At 33.0% G+C, this 12,605-nt stretch overlaps 1 protein-coding gene across 2 annotated transcripts in view; it reads right to left on the reverse strand.

The window, feature by feature from the left end:
• Window positions 1-8,601: 8,601 nt before the first annotated feature.
• LOC118188057 (prolactin-releasing peptide receptor-like) overlaps window positions 8,602-12,605 on the reverse strand; it is a 335,927-nt gene continuing 331,923 nt past the window's right edge. For both annotated transcript variants that reach the window (XM_085812304.1, XM_085812301.1), the window contains exon 2: window positions 8,602-10,642. In XM_085812304.1, the coding sequence (XP_085668430.1) occupies window positions 9,258-10,547 (1,290 nt within the window). In that variant the 5' untranslated portion in view covers window positions 10,548-10,642 and the 3' untranslated portion in view covers window positions 8,602-9,257. The remainder of the gene's footprint in view (window positions 10,643-12,605) is intronic.

Genomic DNA, 12,605 nt, shown 5'->3' on the forward strand with positions numbered 1-12,605 from the left:
GTCTAAAAGCACTACAGTATGAAAACGTTGAACAATAGTTAGAAAAAAATGGGCATTACTTTACTTTTGCAAAAAGATATCGAAAAGCCATTGAGAATGACAGATTACCCTTCGTCAAAGTTTCCACAAACGTCTTAGTTCAGTTATGAGACTTTCTAAAAGGATTAAGTTTCTTAAGATTGGGAATAAAAGATATACCCGAATATCCTTGAATAAATGCTATGGAAAGAAGAATCTTTTCAAACCCATATATATTTCTAGTATTACTTTAGACAGTAGTTAGAGGTGAAATATTTTATTTTGGTGCTCGGATATATAACATTCAGTTCTCCTGTTTCTAAACCGTTCTACAACTTAGGAAAAATTTTACGTCGGAGTACATGCCAGTCCTGGAAGTAAGGTTAGGTTATTTAATTACGGCAAAGCCTCAAGGGCTATCTACCTAAGGGGAGGGATGCTTTCGTGGATTCGTGGAGGACTTTCTAAGGGAAACTGGCTCGTATACACGTTACACATGGGGAAAACCACGAAAACACCCATGCAGCCAGCCCGTTCGCGGGATTCGAACCTCGGACCGAACTACCAGTGTTCAGCGACTTTACCGCTCGGCCGCTGGTAGGCGCTAAAATATGAAAGAAAATTATTAATTTAAATTTGACAACAGTCCTTTTTATTCTCCATTTTAGTTTGGCTATCTTCGCTTTTTTTTTAAAAGTAGAAATTGCTTTAAATAACTTCCTGGACTGCTTCTTTCCAAATGAATTCATGTTCTGGAAGTAAGTAGTAGTGGGTGTAAGTAGTAAAGTGGAAGTAAGTAGTAAAATGGGTAACTTTTTTTCACTTCCTAATGACTCAGATACCTTCTTGTTTAATCTTTAAATTTCGGTCAGAATATTTTGTCTGTTGTGCATCACTGCTGGCAGACTATTTTTTCAATTTTCATCAGTTCATATCCTGGTTTAGATTCAACGGAAAAATGTAAAGACATTCAGTGTTTAAAAAAAAATTGAAAACAAATGGCTGATTGTCTTGGTTTCAACAAAGTGTTTTAATAATGTTCTACCAGTAATACAGATTTTACGAAATCAGAAGCCCGAATGATGTATTAGTTTTGAAACGAGATTTTACGATGTCCACTACAAACGACGAATCACTTTTTAAATTGTTGCCAACAAATATTATCATCCTGAACAATTTTTAAAGAAACTGAATAATGAAGAATCTGCAAGTATTTATGTATGTTCCTCGCATTGTGAAGAAACATTGGTACCTAGGGCCATCAAAGTTTGAATAATGTAATTTACCACCGTAAAATACCGTAAAATATGTCTGGTCTTTATGTCATAGTGAAAGCTAAGTGAACTATGACCAGACATAAAGACCAGACATAAATACCTTAAAAAATACCGTACCACCGTAAAATATGCCATAATTTTATATTTCATATTTTATACAATTTTAATGAATTTTTGATTAACGAAATTATTTGAAAGCGAGCAGTGGCAACGATTTAGAAAAGCTAGGTATAACTTGGCCAGTGAACTTGTCTGTTTTTTGTGAAATCTAGATTGCATTTCTCTGTTTTTTATTTGCTTATGTAAATGCGTGCTGTACAATCATGGTAGACGAAAGGTTTGTACACCCCCCCGAAAAAAACGCCATTTCATTTTCGTGCTGTTAGAGTTAGGTACAGCATTCGAGAACACTCCTTTTTCGTGGCGTCTGTACGAATGTATGTACGTACGTCCGTACGTATCTCGCATAATTCAAAAACGAGTAGCCTCAGAACGTTGAAATTTTGTATACAGGACTGCTATAACATGCAGATGTGTACCTCGTATTTTGGTTGCAATCCGCCGCACCAAAGGTATATAAATATATTTATATATATATCCACTCTGTTACCCGGCTCAGTGATCTCAGTTTCTTTGCTCTTATATGTTTGTAAATTGTACATTTTTTGCTTTAAAAATGATTGAATTATGTTGTTCTTATTTTCCGGTTAAGGATTTTATGCCTTTAGTAAATCTGTATGCAATATTTTTAGAATTATCAACAATTTCAAAATTTTTTAAGTGCCGGTAAGCCTAATAATGTTTCTGATGGCGGCCATTGTTCTTGTTTACATTTGAAACAGCAGGATAGAGGATTTGTTGCCAATCTAGAGAAACTCAGCTTCGCAAACTGTTTCTTTTTTGTTTTGTTTGCTTAATTTATTTTATACATCGTTCTAGCTTCATTATAGTATTTGAATAGAACATGTGGGAACGATTAGATAATTCTTTAAATGATATAAATTTTGTGCATTCTGAGTTATAATATGAACGAAATATTAAGTGAACCTAGCGCCACATTGTAGCTATGGTAAACAAATATAGTGAATTTTAAAGAGTGCATTTATTCTATTGTGGTTTATACACTGTCGGCGAAATAGATTTAATTCTGTCCAATACGTTTAAATGAAATGCAAGAAAAAATGCGTATAATTTAATATTCCGTACAAGGAAGTCATGTGGTGTACACAACAGATTTTTTAAATACAGTTAAGGTAGAATGTTCCGGATTTTATTTTAAATGGAGATAAAATGCATGGTAAATAACAGAAAATATTCACATATACAAGGTGATCCAAGAGTCAGTAAACATTAAAAATGTATATTTTAAGAAGTTTATAATGTTTTCCAATCTCGAAACTGCTGAATTTTAACACGTGTTAAAGGAAAGCATATTATGGAACGATTTCGTCATGATAGTGTTTTATGCTGTTTAATTGTCTGGTATTTATTTCATAATGTTAACACGATATTTAGTATTTATTCAACTATTCTCTTGCGCTAAACAGATATCTGGCGAATTAAAAGTAAATTGAGTTTAAAAACGTAAATATTTATTGCCGTTTGGATCACTACGCAATTAAAAGTTACAGTAAATGTTGCTCAGTGAAATATTTATGTGTGTAATTTCTCTGTTTATTTCAGATTTTTAAATACCAGGAATAAAATAAACAAACATTACAGTACAATAAAATTTATTGAACATATGTGCATTTGCAAATATACAAACAAAAATAATTAACGTGAAATGAATAGACACGATCATAAAATTATGCATTACAAATATCACAATGACGACAACAGCAGTTACTGAGGGAAATATACATCCATATATTTATGGTTCAAAAGCACAACATTAACAGATCTGGTTGACGATGCCATAAAGCATCAAAATAGCATTACTATAAGATTTTTATGCCATGAGAAATTATAATTTTTAAATATCTTTCCAAATTCATTAGTTTACAATATGCAAAAAAATTACATTTTCTCAGTTTTAAAAAGATTTTACAAATCTTCAAATTCTTCTAAATTCTGGAAACTGAATTACGAAGTATAATTAATATATATATATATATATATTAATTATGGGGATCGGAAAGTAATGGTCGCTTTTTTCATTAAATTCAAAAGAATAAAATTTGTAACAAGTTTTTATTTTTAATCAATAATATAATCACCCTCGTTATCAGCAACCTTCTGCATACGTATGGTTGAGATACGTAAATATGGCAGATACGTATGCCATATATACGTATCTCAATCATACGTATGCAGATTTTAATCCCAGAGCGATAAAAATCAATTGGTTTTTTGAGTAAAATATCTCTCGCATTTTGGACGTCATCCAACTTTTCAAATTTTTTGTCAAAAATGTTGTAGGGTCGGAATAAATGAAAATCTGACGGTGCGATATCGGGCGAATATGGTGGGTAAGGCAGTATCTCCCACCCCCAATTCATTATATATTTTACGGTGTTCGTCTTGCACAGTGCGGTCTTGCATTGTCGTGTTGCAGAATGACGCCTATTCTGTTGACAATCACCGGATATTTATCGATTAAAGATTGGCTCACTCCATTCAGTTGTTCACACTAAAGGTCTACATGAACAGTTTTTCCTGGTTTCAGCAATTCAAAATGAACAATTCCACGAATACTCCACCAAACACCCAGAAGCGCCTTTTCGGGAGGCAAACCCTTTGTAACCCCTATTAAAACTGCCTTTTGAGCTTTGGATTATCATATAGTACTTATTTTTTTTTTGTCTCCACTCATCAAACGATCAAAAAACAAAAACTGTTCTGTATGGTGCCGTTTAAGCAATACGTTACATGTGATGGATCGGTTGGCTTTGTTCTTCTCGGACAGATAATGGGGGATTCAAAACACCAGCTTTGCTTATATTTCCATTCTGCTTTAAATGTTCTTGGAGGGTCGACCAAGGTTGGCTAAGAGTGTTCGACATGGATTTGTTTCCACTTCTGCCTTTAGCATGTTGTTGTCGACATGCGCAGAAACGACATTACTTTCCGGTCCCCCTATTATATATATACTGATAAAATTTTTAAATAATTAATAAAAATATGGATATTTTACTTTATTATGAAGTTTTCTGAGTATTAATACAATATTAAACATGCAATCAAGAAATTAGTATACACCTAAAATCATTCGTAATATCAGATTTGAGTTATTTAAATTAATATATTGATTTCCTGTTACAAGGTATTTTCTTCCTTCTTTCCGCATACCTTCGTGGTGTAATGGTAGCACATTCGCCCCGTATTACAGGTCCAGGTTCGAGTCCGGCGAGGGATTGAATATTGACTATTGAGAAAAATGAGTCATTTTTCACATTCCTAACCCTTCCAATGCATGCACTTAAAGGTGCTTGTTGGGAAAGCAGGCCAATCCAATCAACTAATCCAAGTTGGTGACATAAACCATATCATTTTGAAGTTTAGGTAATAAGAAGAGAATGGAATGGATTAATCCCTGAAATTTACATCGTGCCCTTCCCTGAAGCTGAATACGGAACTATTTAATAATCGCCGTAGTATTATCCTGTAGTATCTCACGAGAGTTCTGCCTTAATTTCTCTTAACGGCAATAAGCAAAAGGGATTACAAAATATCATTCTCGATGTGCAATTTTTCGTTTGTTAACTACTATGAAATCTAGTCAAAAGTATAATCAAAATTTAATGTCACTGGATTGAAAATTCATTTAATAAAAATCCGAAAGCTTCCAGATTTTATATTACGCTCAAAAGGGCGTTTTATTAACGTTTCGTATGTCACCTTTACTCATTAAATATAATGTTCTTCGCACTCAGAGCATAAAATTCAGTTCAACAGTTAAGAACATATCTTTAGAATTTAAGATACACGGTCTCGTGCGCTGGAGATAAAAGTGCTTTTTTTCTTCGTACAGTGTTCCCATTGCTCGCTTTGAAATCGTTGAGTTTATTAATCAAAAAATCTTTAATGTTTGGCAAAATTGGACATAAAACAGATTCCAAATTTCGGCTTCCAAATGCGCAAATTCGGATGGAGGGTCTCGTTGTTCAAAACTGAATGTCTCTAGGTATCGCTGCTTTCTCACAGTGCGAGAAACGTACATACATTTATACAGATTCTTCATTATTTAATATCTTTAAATATAATGCAAGGCTCTAATATTTGGTGGCAACAATTTGAAAAGTGAACCGACATTTATATTCAACCGGCGCAAAATGCCAAAACGAAATTATTAGCCCTTCTGGGAAATTGCCCCTTTGGATAAAAACTATAATGCAAAATGCTTTCAGTTTTAACCTTAATAAATATGGCTGCTTTAGGAAGAAATTTATTTAAATTTATTTTAATTAAATTATTTTAATGTTAAACTTGTAGAGACATTAGGTATTTTTTTGGAAGCAGGAGAGATGAAAAATGAGCAATGCCTTCGCCTGGACTCGAAACATGGACCTCTCGAATACGCGTCGAGTGTGCTGACCACTACACCACGATGGCAAGAAAAAGACCTAAGAAGGCGAGAAAAATACCTTACATAACCTCCCTTTAAAGGGCGACTGGGCATTAGAGGACCCAATCGCCAAATCTTGGTAGTGAAGAACCTTTTAGTTCGGGCGCCACTATAGAGATATAAGTTTTTTTTTTTTTTTTTTTTTTTTTTTTTGGGAAGCAGGAGAGATGAAAAACGAGCAACGCCTTCGCCTGGACTCGAACCCTGGACCTCTCGAATACGCGCGCGCCGAGTGTGCTGACTACTACACCATAAAGTCATGCTAAGAAGGCGAGAGAAATACCTTATAAACTATTTCAGGAATAAAATTCCAGCAGATTTCGTAAGTGAATACTCTTTTTATCATGAAGTAATAAAAATACAGAACTTGAGCCGAAGTCACTGTTTTCAATGTATTTACCTATCTTAATGCGGAAATAGAGTACCTGATGTATACAACCAAATTTAAGTTTAGCCAAAATATGTTATTCCAGGTTTCAGAATAAACCATTTATCAGAAAATGTTAATTTGTAAAAGCGAAAATCAACTACCGGAAGCCATAAAATCGAATAGTTCGGGCTGTGTTATATTAAAGGTACCGATATTCCTTTAAAGATTTTTTTTTTCATTTAATTTGCACACATGTCATAAACCAAAAGTATTCACTGAAGAATCGCTTGAAAATGTTAGAAAGTTGAAAACAAAATTATTACATAAACAGTGAAAACAATTTTCCAGTCGAAAAATTTGGTACCTTTATAATCGTTATAGAATCTCTGACACTATTTATATTTAGTTTTCATTGTGCCTTTATTAGAAATCCCACTACAAATGAGTTCACATATATATATTGTATAAAACTATCAAGTACAATACACATTTAGTGCAGAAATTGAGCAAAAGAATAAAGCATTCGCTCTGTGCCAAAGCACTTGCTTTAAAAACGAAATCACTACCAGTAGATTTTGTAAGACATATTTGCATCCATTTCTCTTTACTTCTGAAGCAAATGTTATGTTTTTCTGAAGTATATAGAGCCCCGAAGTTTTTATTGCTGGCATCTTCGTTTTCCTTCTTCGGCCGGCAATAAAAGCTTCTACATATCCTTCAGGTAGACATAACAATTAAGTTCTTTATTCTGTGATGAAAGGGTGTCCTTCAGTCTGTTAAAAATATTTAACACTATCCGAAATACTGCATTTCATACTTCCCTTTTCCTACTTCACATACAGGTGCGTTTTTCCTTTTCCTTCACACACACAAAAACACAGCAGAGTTAGAAACTGCATTAATGAAATATAATCCTGCACAAAAACATAAATCTGCACACTTTTAGTTATCATTTATGAAAGTTCTAGACAGAAATATTTAACTGTGCTTCGGAGAAGGTACCATAATTCAAGAACCTAGAAAATCACGTTTATAAATATAGTTTCACATGCTTCGTCAATTTCTGAATAGTAAGGAGTCAAAATATGGAGTAGAATTTTGATTTATTATGACATGATTAACCCTATAAAGCTAGTAAGAGCAATAATTCATTTTCTCTTCTTTTCTGTAAATAAAAATACTTATAATTGAATCATAAATTTTTTAATTAAATGTTTACATTAGTAACTTTTAGAAGAATCTAAATTTGCAAGAATTCAGTGCCTTCGTGTGTCTCCAATTATTATAATAATTATAATTCAGAATTCAGTTACTAGAAAAGAGCATTCTTTATGAGCTTCGTTGATATTTAAAAAAAAACTTCAGTTTATATCATTAAGAATAAAGAAGTAACAAAAAGAAACCTGAACACATATGAGCATTCAAACTATATTCTTCTTGTTTATCATAATTTTCTTCGAGATTAATGTGAACATATGAGTGTTTGTTCTTTTTTAGTTCACATATATGTTAATAAACATGTTTCCTATTACTATGCAAGTTTATTACCCTCCTGAAGAGTTTCTATAGTACAGTAAATTCCGTAAGCTTCTGAAAACTCCAATAAACCAAATGGTTTCCTTCTGTTACTTTATTTTTTTTTTTGCAATAACTAGTTATTGCTATCCACTTTATCAAGCTATCATTTCTTCAGAGCACTGTATCATAGTTTTCATCAATTCTGAATTTGTAAAGAATACGTAATCAAATTTTTTCTCGTATGATCATAATTTTGAGTGAAATTTAAAACAACACTGAAAACATATGATTTCAAATGTTTGCACAAATGTATTCCAAAGAATGTTATTTTCGAAAATGAGGTACATAATATGATATAATTGATATTTAACTGATACTGATAATATGATATGATAATAAACTGATATTTAATGCATTACTTTTAATAACTTTTAAAATCTAAGTATCAGTTGTTTCATTCTTTAATAAAAGAAACCAGTTTAGATATGCTATTATTGTTTTTTGTTTTCTGGGGTTCAAATTAGCCATTAATTATTTAAAATCTCATTTATGATCTTGAATGAAGTTTTTCCTGATTGCTTTATCAAACTCAGATCAACCAACCTCTAAATACTAATAACGCAAACCATCATCTACCGAGTACACAATAATATACCTGATAATATTAGCAAATGAATGGTTACGCTCGCGTGTAAGTCATTTTCGACGATAACTTAGTCTGAATGTAACTAAAGTTCTTTATGGAACTATGCATTAAGGGTACTCGTACACCTTAAAACCCATAAGATCTTCGACTATGTGACTGTTGCAAGAATTGGGATAACTTATTTATTTTAAAAGCAATTACTTCCAACTTTTTACAGCTGACTCCATAATATAGCTGCTTTCTGAAATAATAATCAGAAAGTTTGTGTTGCCACAAATAGTTTTATAATTTAATCCGCTTTGTGACAAAATTTTTCGTCGTGGTTTCCGCCTTGCGCGCACAGTTTAAAACATTCTGTTGCATAATTTAATTCCATATTTAATATATAGCTTTTATAACATTTGGAAACTATCGTGAACCAAAAATTCTAAGAATTTCATGTTAAATTTTTATTTTATTTGGGGTCAAGTTTATAAAATGTATTTTATTAAAAAAAATCTGTAATGTTTTCGTGCATAAAATTTTTCACTATTAAATATTCATCAGAGTTTTGGTTTAGTTAGAAAATAGTGCCCATATAAAGAATTTCATCCAATTTCAAGTATGTACAACTAGCCATTTTTAAAATATCATGCGCGCAACGTAGAAAAAATGACGAAACATTTTGTCACAGAGCTGATTAAATTACAAAAATATTTCTGGCAACACAAACTTTCTGGTTACTAGTTTCCGAAGCAGCTATATTGTGCAGTTAGCTGTAAAAAGTTGGAAGTAATTGCTTTTAAAATAAATAAAATATCTCAATTTTTGCAGCAGTCATGTAATTCGAAGCTCATAAGGGGTTAAGGTGTATAAGCCCCCTTAAAAAACAAGATCGAGATCGTTGCTAGTGACATTAATTCTAACCGTATCCGTGACCGAAGTGTTATTTTTTACCGCAGCAATGCGATCCTTTTGCAATTTTCTATCCTTATTCGCTAGTTCCTTCATCGGCAGAAGTGTCACATTTTCGTGGCCATTGCAAGATTTGTCGGTCTTTGCACTTGCACCTCTTCTGGATGAAGGATTTGCAGCCACAGTATTGGAATGAAAGCAAGGAAGCACAACCATGAACTCTTTCCTAAAATTTTCATTGAGCCAAGCATAGAGAAAGGGGTTATAGCAAGTAGAACTCATAGCTGCTGCATGAGAGAGGAAGAAAATAACATTCAAGAATGTCCAAGAGGCCGCTGGTATGTAAAAATCAATGATCAAGTTGTATATATTAATGGGCAGCCACGAAGCACCGAAGATCACAACCATTGTGATCAGCATCCGATTGGTTCGCCGAGTACGCTCCCGTTCCATCTCCTCTTTCTTGATGGACTTGGCTCCTGGCTTTGTCCTAGCGCGGTTCTTCAGCTTGATGCATACTTTCATATAGCAGAAAGTTATGATGATAAAAGGAATCACGAACTGTAGTATTGAAGTTGAGAATCCGAAAGCCTTTCTGCTCGTTTCATGTGGCCACACTTCGTCGCAGTATAGCCCTTTCTCAGTAGGTATCAAGTCCATGAAAATACCGTATGGGAGAGTAAGTAATCCAGCCAACAGCCAAACAAAGATGATGATCAGATAACAGTAGGTGACCTGCAACCTCGGCTTGAAAGGATAGATGATCACGAAAAATCGATCTATAGCAATGGACATTAATGTGAATGCTGATATATAAACACTCACACCTTGCGCATAAGGAACCAAGTGACATAAAATCTGGCCGAAAATCCATTCTCTCATGAACATGTAAAGAGGAGTAAACGGTACAGCAAACATGCACAAAAGAATGTCTGACAAAGCCAGATTGGTGATGAAAAAATTTGTGACTGTCTGCATAGATTTATTGCGGAACACTACATAGCATACCAGCACATTTCCGCAGATTCCGATGGCAAAAATAGCGATATAAATAGCATAGAAGATGGCTTTAAGTCCTGGTAGGCTGGTAAAAATATCTACTTGATGGTCGTAGTATTCTTCCTCTTCAAGCAACGATCCGTTTTGGCTCAAGTTTTGCCAGTCCAAAGTATAGTTCTGCATCAGAATAGCCAAAGCGGCGTAACTAGTTACGTGGAAACCATTTGCTATGTGAATAGACATTATCTTTTCAAACATAAAGAACAATCAAATCCTTTTACTATAAAATATGTGCAGAAAGCGAAGCCATGTCTATTTGAGCTTGTTGAACTGTGATTTATCTTCCCTTTAACCTGTAAGAAAAAAAAAACTGTGGGTGAATACCAAACAATTACATAACTTATTATACTAAAAAAACAAAACATTTCAAAATAAAATAAACAAAATCATTTCAAAATAGAAACAAAATGTTTAAAATAAATGGTATGGTTAAGTATTAATCCTTTGCGGTGTAAAGAACGCTCCTGAACTTTCTACTAGAAAGACCTATGATGCTCTCGAATAGAGAGACTCCTCACACTACGAGGTCTATAATTCATTTTAATAACTATTTTAAAGAACTGTGAATGGCAATGACTTAACTGAGTAATACGCATGCGTAAAGAGAAGAGACTTCTGGTGAGACGCCTGTCGAAGAGAGAGGTTTTGAGAAGCTCCGCCATCGAGCTGAGGGGTGGAGACATAAATCGTCCAGTGATGACGAGTGCCATCTTCATTAACGTCTCTGATCGTGTCACCAGCTCGGATATCTACTAAAGTTTTCTAAATGTATTAATTAAATGTTGTATCTGTGGTATGTGCTGTGAATAAAAAGTGATGCATCACCAATACCAGTGTTAATTCCGTTACCACTGAAGCATCCACGACGTTTGTGTTTACTGGACAAAATTTTACTCTAGGCACAGTGTGTTCGGTTTGGACACACCTAAAATTTTCCTTCTGTACGCACAGAAAAATTGAATGAAAAAGGATTTTATAGGTTACTCTGAACCTTCTTTATTTATAGTAGATGGCAGCTCAACACAAGCCAGTCCATATATTCTAGCCATGTTAGGTTTTTTAAGACCCTCATTTTTCAAAGAAATCTTCCAGATCTTTTTAGGGTATAAAAGGAATTGTTTGAAAATAAATTTATATGTTATTTTTTGGCTGTATGCTAATCTCCTTATTCTATATTAGTTTTAAATTTTTACCTTCAAATCTTGCCTAAAATCAAACGGCGAACCTAGGTGTGCCCAGACCGGGCTCACCGATCATCTAGGACAACTGAGAGTCTGTTTTTTTTTTTTTTTTTTTTTTTTTTGTTTCTCCGCATCTCATCGGTCAGTTCATTAACAACAATGATCGTTTCAGCACTCTTTTCGAAGTTCTAGTCTAATCAGTGTGCCCACTTTGGGCACACCCACAGAATTAAACGATAAGTTCACAAAATTTTACTTGTGTTTACAAATTTTAGTTGTGTTTACTTCAAAAAATTTTACTCTAGGCCTAATTAGGCTGCCTACCTTTTCTTTTTCTTTTTTTTTTTTTTTTAATCAAAACTCCAACTTTAAAAGGTAGCGTGCCGGAAATGGTTAATGAAATAGTTTCGTGAGACATTATCAATTTCATATCACTATCATGAATATATAACACAAATATTATTTAACATCTATTTTGATTTTACTACTAAGTTTGATATTGAACTTCAGAATTAATCTATAGACAATCAATTAAAAAAACTCCTTTATTCGCAGTATTAAATTAATTTGGAATTTGTGAATGAGTAAACTTTTTTTTTTTTTTTTTTTAATTTACAAAAGATTTGATATTTAGATTTTCCTCTCTTCCTCCTAGAAATCAATATTCAAAGTTAATGTAGTTTCCGATTTACCTTTCATGCTATGCATATTTTGCCAATCATTTTATCACATGATCACATACCAAATTCTAATATTTAAACAAACAAAATGGCGCCATAGAGAATTCTATTCTATTCTCTGCTGCGAATATAACTTGAGTTGAAACATTTTAATTAAATTCTCCTTACAAGAGTCACAAATAACTTTGCTAAGTATTAAATATTCTGATTTTCTTCTCAAAATACTAAATATTTTATTAATTTAACGCACTGAATAACATTTTAGAATTTTGAATGCTCCAAAATTCGACAGACATTTAAAAAAGTGTTGCATTTTATTAAGTGTTTACATACAAAAGTAACATAAGCACAAAAATTACTAACATTTTAGTTTTTTAATTATAATTAATTATTTT

The sequence above is a fragment of the Stegodyphus dumicola genome, chromosome 1 (genome assembly GCF_044657685.1).
Source record: "Stegodyphus dumicola isolate Sdum_Otavi_A_Nest chromosome 1, ASM4465768v1".
Classification (NCBI taxonomy): Eukaryota; Metazoa; Arthropoda; class Arachnida; order Araneae; family Eresidae; genus Stegodyphus; species Stegodyphus dumicola.